The 15566-nt window shown below is 38.4% G+C and overlaps 1 protein-coding gene across 2 annotated transcripts in view; it reads left to right on the plus strand.

Annotated features, from left to right (window-relative positions):
• The window catches only part of LOC117304503 (beta-1,4-galactosyltransferase 6-like), a 56150-nt gene that overhangs the window by 9515 nt on the left and 31069 nt on the right, over positions 1 to 15566 (plus strand). For both annotated transcript variants that reach the window (XM_033789008.1, XM_033789007.1), the window contains exon 2: positions 11539 to 11682. In XM_033789008.1, coding sequence (XP_033644899.1) covers positions 11539 to 11682 — 144 coding nt within the window. The remainder of the gene's footprint in view (positions 1 to 11538; positions 11683 to 15566) is intronic.

Genomic DNA, 15566 nt, shown 5'->3' on the forward strand with positions numbered 1-15566 from the left:
GGGTATTAGGGGCTTTTAAAAAAATGATTGGTGACCTTTAGACGGTCCTTTTTAAAGTGGGGCTCTACCAACAGAGCCCTATATTCGTGGTTTCCTTATTTTGTCAAAATGTTCGGTGGTACCAGTCAGAAAGCCATACAACCGTTAACTGCCGAGTAGCAAGGGATCACACCAAAATATAACTACAATAAACCATAAATACTGTAGTACCAGTACACACACTAAAATTGGTGCACAATCACATTACAAAGAGGAAACAATAATTAGAGGATTCCGGGCACTGGTCACTACTCAGGACTCAGCAGGACACGGTACATTATGTAGTCACTGTTCCTTGCTCTTGGATATAGTGTGTATAAGTACACAGTATTGAATGTAACTGTCTTGATTAAGTGTGGGTATCTATTCTGCTGATAGTACCAATGATTGTACTGATTGCATGCATTAAAAACTTGTACAATAAATTACATGCCCTCTGTAGAACACTGTATAGTGTACAGTGTACACAATAATGAATTGTGTAAACAATATTTAATATAACTGTCTTGATCAAGTGTGGGTATAAACGGCTGCTGATTGTACTGGTTGTATGGAAGTCTACATGGTTGTATGCAAGTCCACATTCATGTCGATAGAGTCTACAACCGTTTAAAACCTTGCAGGGTGTTGCCGTGTGATAAAGGCCCCCGCCTTCGGCTCGTGCCTTTATTCAACGGCCGCCGACACTGCCGCCTGTAAACGGCCATTGAAAAACTTGTCGCTAATCTTTTATTCCCTTAGTTACAAACTTGTACCCACAACAGAACACTTTCATACCCTGTATTATAATTATCTTGTCAAGGCTATTGATTGATTGTGTAGCCTGTATGTTTAAAAACGTGTACCCTTTATACATACATGTAGTGGTATAGGCATGTATAATTTTACATTCAGCCCGGAGCAAGGCCAAATGTAGGCATTACTTACCAACCAAAGCATTCTGGCCATGTTTTCTAATTTCCTCTAATTCTCAAACGCCCCAGGCCTGTATTCGTTTTTGAAAGGAATAAGTGCACCAAGGCATGTTCTTCTTGGTAAAGGGCACCCTATAGAAGGAAATTGTACATTTCTACTGCAGAGCATTTCAAGGGCACCAAGGCAATGATCAGGGGGCATGTACTTTTGTGAAGTACATGGTATCTAGGCCTAAAATGGCCCAAGAGCACCCCGGTCTAACGTACACTTCAATTTTGTGGTTAGTTTTATCTCTTTCTCTAAACAGTGTGTATTTTTGTCAGTGACCGATTTAACGACAACATCGAACAATAGATTTCATGGGCGCACAATTTAAAATTATGTACACGTGTGTAGTTCTCAACAGATGAATTGTTCAGAAGGAGGCACAGTGCAGAAATGGTCCATTTGTATACTGTGTATGTAGTTTGTTGTGTCAAATCTGCAGAGGTGTGGGTCTCTGTGTTGAATTATTGATATGGTTGCTTTTGTGCAAGCAGTGACCAGACTAGAGTAGACTGTGTAGCAGATGCCACATTGTTTAGTGCTTTTAAACTAAATATAACCTCACTGAAATGAAGCTGTGGAGAAATTGATTTTTTTGGGGGTGTATACATCAGATGCATTAGTACATGTGACAGTGTATTACCCCTATATACATTGCAACACATGTGCATTATTCTGCTCATTGTTACATAATGTGTGTACAACGAAAGAATAAAACATTGATAAAGAATAAACACACTCCAACAAACACCCTTCCCCCAAAAACAAAAACAAAAACCAAACCCCAAAACCAAAAACAACCAGAAATGGAACAACAACTATAAGCCAGTTTTTGTTGAGTGTTCTTAATAGTGCTACAGATTTTTTTCAAAACTGGGATTCTGCACCCAAGTCTAGGCGAAGCACAGTGAATTAAAAAGGCCTTAAGAGGATTTTTTTTCCCATTCTGATATTTTTGCAAGGTTTCAAAAACTCTACTACTGTGCAATCCAGAGTATATGAAAATTTTTTCTCATGATTTTTGTTGAATTTAAGTTTAAATCTAAAGGACGAAACCAAAAACCAAGTTTCTATCATGTTCTTGTTTTCTTTGCCGTCCAGCTTCTTTCATTTTCTAGAATGATCTGTCACTACAGACGTCCCTCTTCTGTAGTAATCTAGTACATTGCAGCGGGGAAAATGGCTTGGTGAATTAATTCAGACACTATGTATTACCTAATATGATTACCTTGGCAGTGCAGCTGCAGGCAAGTTTGCAAAAACAAAAGCCTGATTCTCGTACAAAGGCCGCCTTTTACGTTACCGCTGTGTGGCAAGAAAACAAAAGAAGGAAAACAAAACACCGGGACAAAATTAAGTGCACATATACATGGACGTTTGGAAGAGAGTCCATTAAAGTTGACCTGTATTTGTCAGAAAATAAAAGATATTGAGAACTGAAACTCTCCTACAATAATAAAGTTTGTAGAATTGCTGCGGATATTGCAAACAAATTAAAACAAATTATTTAATATAATAAATGTTTATAATTTGAGAATGGTTTTAAAAGTCATCAAGATAAAATCATTCACATTGCTTAAAATTATGCATTTTCAAGGAAATTCCTGGAACAATTTGTCACCCTTTTTACACTTGAACTGTTCACCCTGTTCAAATGTCTGGGAAGTATCCACGTACTCCTACATGAACTGTATGTCACGTGCTAAAATTACAGGACTCTGACTAGTTGGTCCAGTGGGTATTTGAAGACGCTAAATGTTCAATGGCTGGTTTTCAATTTAATAATTGATATGCCTGTCTGCATTGATTGATACAGAAAAATCGCTCAACCCCTGTAGAGGTCTGGCAGACCGAGGGGAAAGCACCTGTTCTTTGTACTGCTGTTATGACCGACTGCTAATTTAGAACTGCCATTGTGAATGTGGGGAGAAACCATAAAATTAGGGACATCTGTTGGTATGAAAATCAACTTGGAAATTAACCTAGTATGTAGCGCCGCGTAGCAACGTTTTAATGTTACAGTAGCACAATCAAATGGCATTTGCCCCCCCCCCCCCCCGATATGTGGCATGGTGTATAAAAACACAGTTAGTTTGTGGGGACAATACACATTTAATGCATTGTACATGTATCTAGGTTAAAGGCACTGGACACAATTGGAAAAGACCAGTATTTTCACTTGGTGTATTTCAACATGCATTCAATAACAAATCTGTGAACATTTGGACTCGATTGGTCGTCGAAGTTGTGGGAGAATAATTGAGTTTTGCTTATTTTTATCTTAACATTATTTAGGACTCCAGGGGTGGATTTCACAAAGGTAATCCTAACTTAGGACTAGTCCTAGGCAATGCTAAGAGATAGAGCATTGCCTAGGACTAGTCCTAAGTTAGGACTACCTTTGTGAAATCCACCCCTGTAAGGTTGTAGCAGTTTCATGTTTTGAAGGGGTTATCATAGTTCCTGTACATTTAAAAAAAAATATTTTATGTTTGATTGGCTTCTTGTTTTTGTAATGTACACTAGGGTACAACTTTCATAAAGTAAGCTTAAAAGCAGCTCTATGAAATTGGGCCCATGATAGTCCTTTTAAACTTGAGGTCTCAAAATCAACCATCTAAACGCACACAACTTTTTGTGACAAGTTTTTGTTTTCATTCATGATCATTTTGCAACTTCGATAACCGATTGAGCTCAAATTTTCACAGGTTTGTTATTTTATGCATATATGTGGAGATACACCAACTGTGAAGGCTAGTCTTTGACAATTACCAATAGTGTCCACTGCCTTTAATTTGTATGGTACGCTGTACATGTTTGGTATTGTTTTGTTGTTCTTTCTTGTGGAGGCCCCCATGCCAACCACCATGTGTTTGCTGTCACTACCAACCCCCATACACAATGCATCACAAAATGTACTGTACACATGTACGTGTACACAATGTAGCATAAAGGCTTATAAGGCACACAAGATTATACCTGGTGTAGACCTACTGTGTTTGTGTATATTAAACCTTCAATTATTGACAATGTAGACTCCCCATTGCCCTGATGCAAGATGGGCATGATTGTTTATATTACATAATATGCAACACTGGAGAAGATCATTGTAATTTAATTTGAATATATAAAACTATTCATGAAAAATGTGTGCTCGTTGATTTGGCAAATGATGATGTGAATAGTCAGTAGACAAAGGGAGTGACAGGAAACTAGTTGGCTATAATAGTAAATTGGTTTACATGTAGGCCAACCTATCTATACATGTGAAGAGTAGACAAAGGAGATGATTAGCAACTATTCAGTGTGCACAAAATAAGTTGGAAGTCCAAATATTTTGCTCTGAAAAACTGAGAGACAAAATCATTTCCTGTGAATGTCCTGACACAAAAAATTCATTTGGCAATTTTTGTAGCCTTTCTTAGATTCAAATTTTGCGGAAAAATTAACCACTTTATCTCAAAGGGGATCGTTTTGTTTGTTACAATGTTTTGTTATACAATATTAACAGCTCTCCAGTGCTCTTGACCAAGTAAATTGTCATGATGGATCAAAATTGATAGTGTAAATTCCCATGGTAAATAATTTTTGAGTAATTTACCAAAAGTTTAGGCTACCGCCCCTTTAATCATGGAGGAAGAAGTTTCCCGTAGCCCTTGGATTACATGTTGTAGTTTTCTGCTTTCTTAGAGTCCAAAGCAGCAGAAGGAAATTCCACGCCCCAGATAATTCCATTACTAATACCCCCAAAGATTGATGTTTCTTTCAACCTTTTTTTTTTTTTTTTGTGTTTGTACGTTTTCGCCAAAAGATCTCTCGACAAAGGAAAAATTTTCCTTGCTCTTAAAATCCACTGGGATATGGCGCATTTAACCATGAATTGCCTTGTTGATTTACATCACAGTGCCAGTTTAAAAGGAAGCTTTATTCGATATTGAGGACAAGAAGACACGCGTGTCCTTGATAAACCATTGCTGCGCACACTAATCAGATGAAAGTAGGTTAGGGCTATCAACATAATGCTTACCTGGTCGCGATAGGCCCTAAATGCATTGTTTTTTTAAGTAGACTAAATTTTCATATGTCAACCTGGAATTTCTTGTGTCTTGTTGTTGTGAAACACAACCCTCATCCAATGAATAATAATGGAATCAGGTGATCCCGTTGTTAATATTCCTGTAAAATTACAACCCAAGATCTGTCTGTGTCAAAATTTGCCAAAATGAAGGATTCAGAAGGACTGGGGCTGGTAGACCTAAACAAAAAAGTGCTTTGTCAGAGAAGTCGGGTGATAAAGAGCTCTACTGCATATAAGTTATATTATTATCACAATGGGAGCCCACTTAACCCCTAATGAAGGGGTCATTATTAACACTTTCCATTCTGATGGTCTCCAAAACCACATCATCATGGATGCCGGTATCAGTTGTCTTGAATTTTTTGACTTGCCGGTCACACAATATTCCCCACATCCCAACCTCTGTCTGATTCCATTAGCGAGCTGACTTCCATTTAGACACTAGAAAAATAACACATTGATCCTGGAGCAGGGTCCGGAGGGACAGCCCCGGCAAAACAAGAGACTACGGAGCCATTTTCTGGAATGATTCCGGGGTAGCGATGCCATCATCACTTCTTGATGTCGTTCTATTCCGTGTGTATTTTTAGATCTTATGCTTGGTTGATGGCAAGACGTGTAGGTAGACACGCTCTTGTTTGGTTTGCCGCTTTGTCATTTATACATGAAGAAAATAGACAGCTCCTCCCCTTAAGCTTACCTCCCCTCTTGATCGCTGTGTTTTTTCTGTTTGTTTTTTGTTTTTTTTGGTCCTGAGTTGTTTTTTCCCATCGAGACAGCGCGAAATGGTCTATCAAGTATTTACCCATGAGTGATAAAGTTGACAAAACCGTCCGGTCTTTGAAACTCTGAATTGTGTAGGCCATTTTGAATGCTGGACTTCAGTAAGTGGTCCGGGGAGTTTAACTGTCTAGACTGTTGTTTTGGACACAAACATTATATTTTTTTAACTTACATTACATTGTGTATGTATTTCTAGACAAGAATGTGTGCCTATTCCCAAAGCATTCAAACAAAAATAACTGAATGTCTATATTCTCCACCACTTAATCTAAATCACAGATTTTTAAGGCCTAATTTATTCATGTATGTTTGTTTTAACTGCGACTTTAACAATTAAATTCCCCCAAATTCCTTTTAATTCAATTCCAAAAAAACTTGGGTAATTACAAAAGATAGGACATAATAACAATATTTAAAAAACGGTTACAAATTATACATATTTGACCCCACAATGAAACAACAGAGAAGTGCTATCCAAAATTACATCAAGGAAATGGAATTTATCAAACCTTACCTAGAAAACTGGACAGAAATAATCTTTCTTTTGTGCAAACCAAAAAAGTTTGTTCAACCAAAGCGAACTATACACTAGAACATTTGACAGAAATTTCTTTCGTTTGTGCATACTAACAAAAAGAAAGTTCGTTCAACCAGAGAAATGACCTTTCTTTATAAAATGGTTGAACACACAGGGTTTGTAATTTTCCACTAGCCTGCTAGCCCGCGACTACCAGATTTACAGCCGGGCTGCTCATTTTTCCAGTTTGATAGCCCGGCGGGCTAGTGGGAAAATAATGCAGTAAGTTATCCATCACAAACATTCTGACCTGAGCTGATGGTATTTTAAAATGAAATACTTTCGGTGACCAATTTGTGCCGTAACTTAAGACGCATTGTTGTTTTTCGGGGTACCAAAATCTCATCAGGGCTACTAAAAATTCTGGGTTACTACGCCCTGTATCATAAAAATACACTAAATTTCGACCTCTGATAAATCAAGGGTGTGTCAGACTGACACACCCTTGATTTATGTTTACAGGATAGTGAAAGATATTATGTGCACCGAATGTCTCGTTTTTGAAAGGGCAAAGGGCACTAAGGCATTTTCTCTTCAGTTAAAGGCACCTCTTATTAGGGAAATTGTAATATTTTTTGTTTGGAACGTTCAAGGGGCAGCATAGCAATGGCCAAAGGGCATTTGAGGCGATTGCCTCTGTTGCCTCAGTGAAGCAACAAGCCCGATTGACTATTTTTTCTCTCTATCTTTTTAAATGTCAATATGTGGCCTCTGGGAGTGCCGCGGAGTTTGAGCATCCATAAACACATGTATCATTTGCCATGTGTGGATTCTTTTGTGTTGTTCATCTGTAAATTTATTGAAAATACTCCCCCCCCTCCCCAACGGCAGAGCCTTTTCCGTTTATTGAACGAATGCGATATTTACAGGTGGTTTTTGTACCCTTGGGAAAAGATGTCCACACAACTGATGAAACTCATGATTGTTACCTCTGTTGGAGTACTTGTATTCCTAGTGTAACAAAATTAGGCGCTTTGGTCAAACGTTGTTGGGTGCACACTGTACATGTTTTATGTAAAGTTCAAATAAAATTGTGTCTCTTATTTTTGTGAAAAGGGCAAGTTTATACTAATCATTTAAATTTAAGTGTGAAAAATGGAAAGAATTGTCAAGAAAATTTACTATTTGAGAAAGAACCTAATCTAGAGACCACAGTGTATTTAAACACAGGTCTGCTTTAAAATGTTCAACAGCGGTTTTTGTATGCAATTTCAAAATTTGAGTGTTCAAAACATGTAGCCCTACGCTGGATCCCTTTCAGGAGAAATTGAAGCAATTGCCTAGATGCCACGTTGTTTACATTTAGCAGTGACCAGATGGGTATTCCAGGGCATATTATGGCAGGCAAAATTTACACTGGTTGATAATTTTACATTCTAAATTTTAACATCAATGACTTTACTTAATAATTTGACGCTTCATTTGGTTCAAGTACGGTCGCTTATAAACATCCTCCGTAGTGCCTGGGAAAAGGGAAACCCAGTGAAAACATGCCATCCGTTGTGAAGTTTGTTAAAAAACCTCCGTAACTTGATTGGAAACGTTGTTTTTCTGATATTGGGTATTTTTTCTTCTGATCATCACCAAAAACTGACTTCAGGACTTGTGTTGTTATCGGGACTATCTCCCCAACTGCAGTCTGTGTTTTGTAACAAATAGTGAGTGTCTGATGACCTTGATATTGATGAACGAGATGGAAACACCTGCTGCCAGAGTCCCAGAGTAACGCTTCAGAGTAGTTGTCTTTAATTTTTAATAAAAACATCTCTTTGGATATTTATCAGAACCTTAATTACTTCAAGGGAAGGTACACGTTTTGTAATTTTCAAAGAGTAGTCTTCTTACTTGGTATATCCTAACATTTAGCATAAAATAACAAGCCTGTGGAAATTTGAGCTAAGTTGGTCATCGAAGTTGCAAGAAAATGATGAGAGAAAAAACCACCCTTGTTGGGCGAATTTACGCGCGTTCAGATACGAATAAAAGACTTCTTGCTAGAAGTCTTTTATTATTTTTGTGAGAAACTACCTCTTTCTCAAAATCTATGCTACTTCAGAGGGAGCCGTTTCTCACAATGTTTGATACTATCAATAGCTCTCCATTGCTCGTTACCAAGTCAGTTTTTAAGTTAATATTTGTTATTAGTAATTACCAAACGTGTACCTTCCCTTTTATACTTTCTTTAATGTTGATCGGAAACGCACCCTTATGACGTTGATGCTTGTGAAGAAAACTCTTGAGAGCTAGATTTCCCTGTTTAAAATGCTACAACCATGAAGACAAGTTGATGTTAGAAAATCATTTCTTAAACATTTTTTTTTTTGGGTAGACCACATTGTAAAGTACCATACCTGGCAGGCTAGCATTGTGTGCATCCATGGGTTTCTTCTTGGAGGCCATTTCCATTTTCAAATTTGCAAAGGACACACTTCCATTGGGAAAATCTTAAAGTCTATTGGAAACTTTTGAAGGGGCACCAAGACTAAATAAGACCAGGGGCAACGGAGGCCTCTGCAGCCTCCGCTGCCTTAAATTAGTTCCAGGCCTCGGCATCTACGTCTGCCTGCCTACCTGCATTCTGACTTGATCAACGCAAATCAGGTCCCTAATGTATACAGAGTGCATTGCGCAAAAAAGGTCCAACGTGTACCCTTTGTCGTTGGTTGATGGGTTTTTTCAGACTGGTCCTAGACCCTGGTAAGAACCATCATTGGAATACACAATGGAGTCTGGATTAAGACGAGTTACATAAACGTACAATGTACTCCAAGTGTAGTTCAGGGAGAAGGAATTACACAAAGGTACAAGCGATAGAAACAGATCAGTATCGCATGATCAAGATTGCAAGACTCTAGAGGGATAGTTGAGCTCAAAGCATCTTAATGCAGGGGTCAAAACATTGGACGGTGTCTGCGTTATTGAAGTGGTTAATAGAGTGTGTTTCATATTGTAGTGGATGCTGTTTTTAAAAAGCAAATTGTGAAGGATTTGGTCACAGTCTGATTTCTGATGTATATTTTGGCCCTTGGATGAATCAGAAAAATTGTGTTAACACGTAACAAAGCCTGACAGTGATAATTATTTTACACCCATCAAAAGTAACAAATGTTAATAAGGGAGAAGGCTTTACACGTACATTTACTGGTATCCAGTGCAAGTATTTAAACTTAGGCCATGTCCGAAACGACGACTTCGGCTACAGCTACGTCTAGATCAGCGAGTCTACCAGTGTTGAAGAATAGGCAGACGCGCACGATCTAGCCGTAGCTGTAGCCGAAGTCGCCGTTTCGGACACGGCCTAAGATATCCCTTATTCATTTGGTATTAGACCTTTATCATGCTGCCGCCATCTTGGTCATGTTCCTCGTATCGAATAACAGTAATGGAAGCTTGTAATCATTTTGAAAATAGGAACCAGACTATTTAGTTCTTCCAGCCTCGGTTCGGTAACGTTTAATCAATGGGAGAAATTCAAGATGGCCGCGCTGTGATAAAGGTCTATTGACCTCTTTTTTCAAGCATTTGGTACATGTACATGTAGATAGAACAAGAAATCACTCATGTACCTTTAAAGGAGCACGTTGCCTTGGACCGGTCGAGTTGGTCTTTGAAAAGCGTTTGTAGCCATTTGTTATAAAATGCATGATGGGTAGAAAGATGTTGTAAAAGTAGAATACAATGATCCACACAAACATGCCTCAAAATTGCACGGTTTTCCTTCTACCTCGTCGACTAACACGGTCGGCCATTTATGGGAGATGGCCGACCGTGTTAGTTCGCACAGTAAAAGGTAAGCCACGCAATTTCGAGGCATGTTTATGTGGATCATTGTATTCTACTTTTACAACATCTTTCCAACCATATGCATTTAAAAAAATAGCGGCTACAAACGCTTTTTATAGACCAACTCGTCCGATCCAAGGCAACGTGTTCCTTTAATATCTATAGACTGTTTGCTTGTGGGGGAAATTCCATTCGAAGGGTCCTGTTTTGACTCCAGACAAAGTGGACTGAGTGTTAAAGATTGATACCCTTTGGGTGATGGTGTCATTTATTGGCTAAATTGGAATAGATCTACATTACGCAGAAAGAAGAGAAACACAAACCTATGCTTCAAGCCTCAAACTGATTCATATTGCACTTATATTATGTCGTGAAGCAGTCCTTTTTATTGTGTTGTAAGTGAGTTGTCAGAAATCTAATTTTTCTAGCTGCCAGGTTTTCAGACTGGAGTTTCACTGGGGCAACGGCCTCGGTTGTCCTGGTGTTGGAGTTGATGCTCCTGTTTCAATATATTGTAGACTTGTAGATTCCTGTTTTCAGTTTGAGTTGCAGGGGTGGATTTCACAAAGAGTTAGGACTAGTCCTATCTTAGGACTAGTCCTAGGAGATACAAATTGCATGGATAGTCCTAAGTTAGGACGAGTAACTGGTCCTAACTCGAGATAAGACTAGTCCTAACTCTTCGTGAAATCCACCCCTGCAGTCTTATGAAAGAGGCTTTGCCATCTGGGCCCAATTTTATAGCGCTGCTTAGCGGCCAATTTTGTGCTTACTGTGCAATTTTTATTTCATAGCTTTGCTAACCGTAAGCACACGAAAAGGCATGCTAACCTTCTGGTGCTTACCGAACGAAAAGAAATGATAATTTATTTTCAGATACTGTCACCATTGCTTTAGGACATCCTTCTTACATAATTCAGTGTTTCCTTGATAGCATATATCTTTGTTTTTCTGTTATTCTTTTCTGGTAAATTTGAGCTGCAGTAAACCATTTGATTAGCCCATCAGAGTTCTTCTTTTAAGATCCTTCAGTCTGATTTAAATTTCATTCTGTTCATTGACCATGTCAATGTCTGTTGGGCTATTGTTCACATTTGCTCCTTATATAATAATAAAAAAAAAAAAAATCCATACTACTTTAATTAATATTCATTTTTGGTTTTACCCATATACACTGATAAATGTTTTAAACACTGTATACTCGGTGCTTTCCTGAGTTCTGTGGAAATTTTTTTTACAGGCATATTACTTGGTTGGGATTCAAACCAACCGTGGTATTTAATTTTAACTTGTATGTCTTTCTTTCTGTTTTACGCAGTTTTTGAAGTTCCCGTCAACCGTGGCCCTCTACAGCAGCACACACACATCCTCGGTGTGCTAAGGGAAGAAACGAGGGGAAGTCGGGCGGAGAGGGGTATAAAGGAGAACTCAGCAGAAAATACCAGATGCCTTTTTAGAAGAGGTAAAACTTTGTGATTTTTGGTGTTGCGAGAGAAGGTTTTTGGTGTGCTAAAGTTGCCTTGTTGGTCAGCCTGCATTTGTACTATGTGCGAGAGACCCTATACTAAGGCAGGGTATATTTGGTAATTTTGTTAAAGACCATCGGTCGATTTCACCAAACTCCTTCTAATTAAGGATTAATCTTAGGATTTAGGACGAGTCAAGTTCCGACGTTAAGACGCATTGAACCCGTCCTAAGTTAGGACGGGTTACTCGTCCTAACTTGAGATAGGATCAATCCTAGTGTTTCGTGAAATCGGTTGAAGTATCCTCACTTTGAGTATCCCAACTAATGCATAAAATAACAAAACTTTACGAAAAATTTGGGCTGAATCAGTCATTGAAATTGTAATAACACAATGAAAGGAAACCCTTGACATTACTTGTTCATGTTGTTGCATTGAATTGTGTGCTTTCCGCATCCTTGATAAAAGCTTCGTAGATGAACTTTCACTTTCATTCTGTCATTTTTGTTTATCCACTGGAATTTAGTTTGGCAACCATTAAAGTTGGCTTTGACAATTGAGATTCAAGCCCGGTTCGCACTTCCTGCAAATGCGAATGCGTTTTTCAAAACAAATGTTCAGGCCTGGAATTTCATCTTTGAGAGGGCAAGGCCATTTTTATTTTCAAAAGGACGCTTCCATTGGAAAATCGTAAAGTCTATGGGAATTTTTGAAAGGGCACCAAGGCCAAGACCAGGGGCAACGGAGGCCATGGCCTCCGTTGCCTCCGTGAAATTCCAGGCCTGATTGTTAACATCACAGATTCGAAAATGGATAATTTGCATTCCAGTTGAAATTTATTCAACTCCTGCAAAACATTTGCAGCAAAAACAGGGCTGTGGCGTCAGAATTCGTATCGCATTCGCCGGTGGTATGAACTAAGCTTTAATTCATGCAGCATTGCCAACAGCAGCAGTGTCAAATTACTTTTTAAAAATGCAGTCTAGTTAATTTGAAATCCAATTATAATAAAATGTTATCAGTTCGCCAAAGCTGTATGTTCTTTACATTGTAGCGTGCACACTTGTGGCATTTCATTGACAAAGTGTGGGCCCCTCGTCAAAAATGCTTAACAACCGCCCCCGCGGAGTTGGCCAATGGTTGGTAAATAATTGATTTAATCGTGGGAGGCTGCCTGCATTGAAAATGATCTCTCTCTGTGACATGGAGTCAACACAAATGTTTATCAAATGTACATAGTACCAGTGGAAATGTGTATTATATCTTTGTAGTGCAAATATAGATGTGCTCATCCAACCAAGACGGATTTCCAAAGCAATTTTTTGTATTGTTAAATGCAAGTAGGTCATGCAGATGGTGTACAGGTTGCAAATGTATACAGTACAGGGCCCAAGTTCATAGAGCTGCTTTGAAGCACAAAAATTTGCTTAGCGTGAAATTTCTTCCTTGATAAAAACAGGACTTCAAACAGAGTTACAATTTGTTGCATATTTGCTTGTTACTGGTTTTGAGCAATAGTTTGCTTATATCCTTAAAATCACGTTTAAATTTGGTTGGTAACCCTGTTTTTTATCGAGGAAGAAATGTCATGCTAAGCAAATTTTTGTGCTTAGCAGCTCTGTGAAATTGGGCCCCGGTTGTATGCAGTTACGGTTTGCAAATGTATGCAGTCAGTACTACATGTACATGTACATGGACATTGTACACCAATGGAATACCAACTGTTTTCCTACGTATTTTGAAAGTGTATGGGTCAATAGCTGATTGTATATTTTACTGTAAATTTGTATTTGTTTTTTGTATTTGCACACATTTATTTTATTGCTTCCCTACATGTACATTTACACAGTAGTTTACAGTATTACATAGTACAACTTAGGATATAAAATGAAAACGAATGAAAGTTCGCAATGATTTAGATAGTTATATTAGGAAGCTTCGAGTAGGACAGCAATTAGGTTAAGGTGAAGCAGAGTCTTTTGTGCCTTAACCTATTGACAGACAAACAACAGAAAGTTAATTAATTGATCTTTCTCTACGGACGTATGTGGACAGCAATTTCAAGAAGTGCCAAAAAGTCACCTGCAGCTAAAAATGTACATGTTTGTAGAAAAATGCGTTTGAAATTACTGGTTGGTAGAAAATTTCACAATTTAATCTTTGAAGTCGGGGAAGTTGAGATCCTAAATCATAAAATCTGTTTTACAATTTTGGCAATAACTGTTTAATTGTTGAGCATTTATTTAATGAGAAGTGTTGTCCCTTTGAGATAACGTTTTGTTTGGGAAATAATACATGCATTCATGTACATGTATGTATTTGTACCATTTATACATGATGGTAATACATTTACTATGTGTTTGTCACAGATAGTACATGTACAACTCCATCCAATGCTTTTGACATTCTCAAAACTAATGCCCTGTAATTTTCGTTCAGGGAATTTGTACCCGCACTAGGTACGAGTAAAGTACAATCTAATACATTACTGCCATTTTCTTCCCCTCCCCCAAGTCTAATCTTAGTCTCACGCCATCAGAATTTTAGATTGACTAATATTAGTTCAGGCATAGAGCATAGGTTCAGAATGTGTACTCATCACGTATACATCTGTAAGTACACTGTACTAGACAAGAAAGTACAGTTGTACACTTAGTGACAGGCGTGCAGACCTGGGCCAAGTTTCATACAACAACAAGTGTGTAGAGCTGCTTAAGCAGAAAATATTCAGGTCTAATACTTCACGGAGGCAGCGGAGGCGATTGCCTCCGTTGCCCCTTGTCATTGCCTTGGTGCCCTTGAAATGCTACAGTACAAATTTACAATTTCCTCATAGGGTGCCCTTTACCAAGGAGAAAATGCCTCGGTGCCCTTGCCCTTTCAAAAATGAAGCATACAGGCCTGAATATTGCTTACAAATTTCTGCTAAGCAGAAAGAGCAGGAATACCAGTCACAAATTGTGCGTGTGACATGTTAGTTTGGCTGGTAACCTTATCCTGGTAAGCAACATTTTGTTGGCGCTTAGCTACTTTTTCTGCCTTTAAAGCAGCTTTAAGAAGTTGTTCATGATAGTGATACTGGACTTTGTAAGAGTACTAGGCATTTTTTTCCCTTAGTAGGGACACCTAGATTGTATCCACATGCTGACATGCATGATGCTCTGGGAAGGAAGTTAACTTTTGTACTGGAACATTTTAAAGGGAAGGTACACGTTTCGCAATTGTCAAAGACCAGTCTTCTCACTAATGGTGTATCCCATCATAACCATAAAATAACAAGCCTGTGAAAATTTGGGCTCAATTGGTCATCGAAGTTGCGAGAAAATGATGAAAGAAAAAACGCCCTTGTTGGACGAAATTGTGTGCTTTCAGATAAGAATAAAAGACTTCTAGCTATAAGTCTTTTATTATTTTAGTGAGAAATTACCTCTTTCTCAAAATCTATTCTATTTCAGAGGGAGTCGTTTCCCACAATGTTGTATTCTATCAACAGCTCTCCAATTCTCGTTACCAAGTCAGTTTTTAAGTTAATATTTGTTTTCAGTAATTACCAAACGTGTACCATCCCTTTAAGGGGCACCAAGGCAGTGATCAGGAACATGATGGCGACCATAGTCTCCTTTGAGTATCAGCCCTGCACGGTTTTTAGATACAGGATAAAGTGGTACAAAGTACATTATAAAATGATCTTTGACTCCATTCATGTGCCATGATAAGGTCCTAATGATTTTCCCGCCTTTAGAGAATGCAACCCTTGCCCTCGTCGTCGAACAACTGGACCCTCGCCAAAAAACACCCTGTTTACAGAGACTATGGAGCAGTGCTGCTGCAAACTTTATAATGTAAACCAAAACATGTCCAGTCCAAAACAAAATCAATG

The sequence above is a fragment of the Asterias rubens genome, chromosome 21 (assembly GCF_902459465.1).
Source record: "Asterias rubens chromosome 21, eAstRub1.3, whole genome shotgun sequence".
NCBI classification, from domain to species: Eukaryota; Metazoa; Echinodermata; class Asteroidea; order Forcipulatida; family Asteriidae; genus Asterias; species Asterias rubens.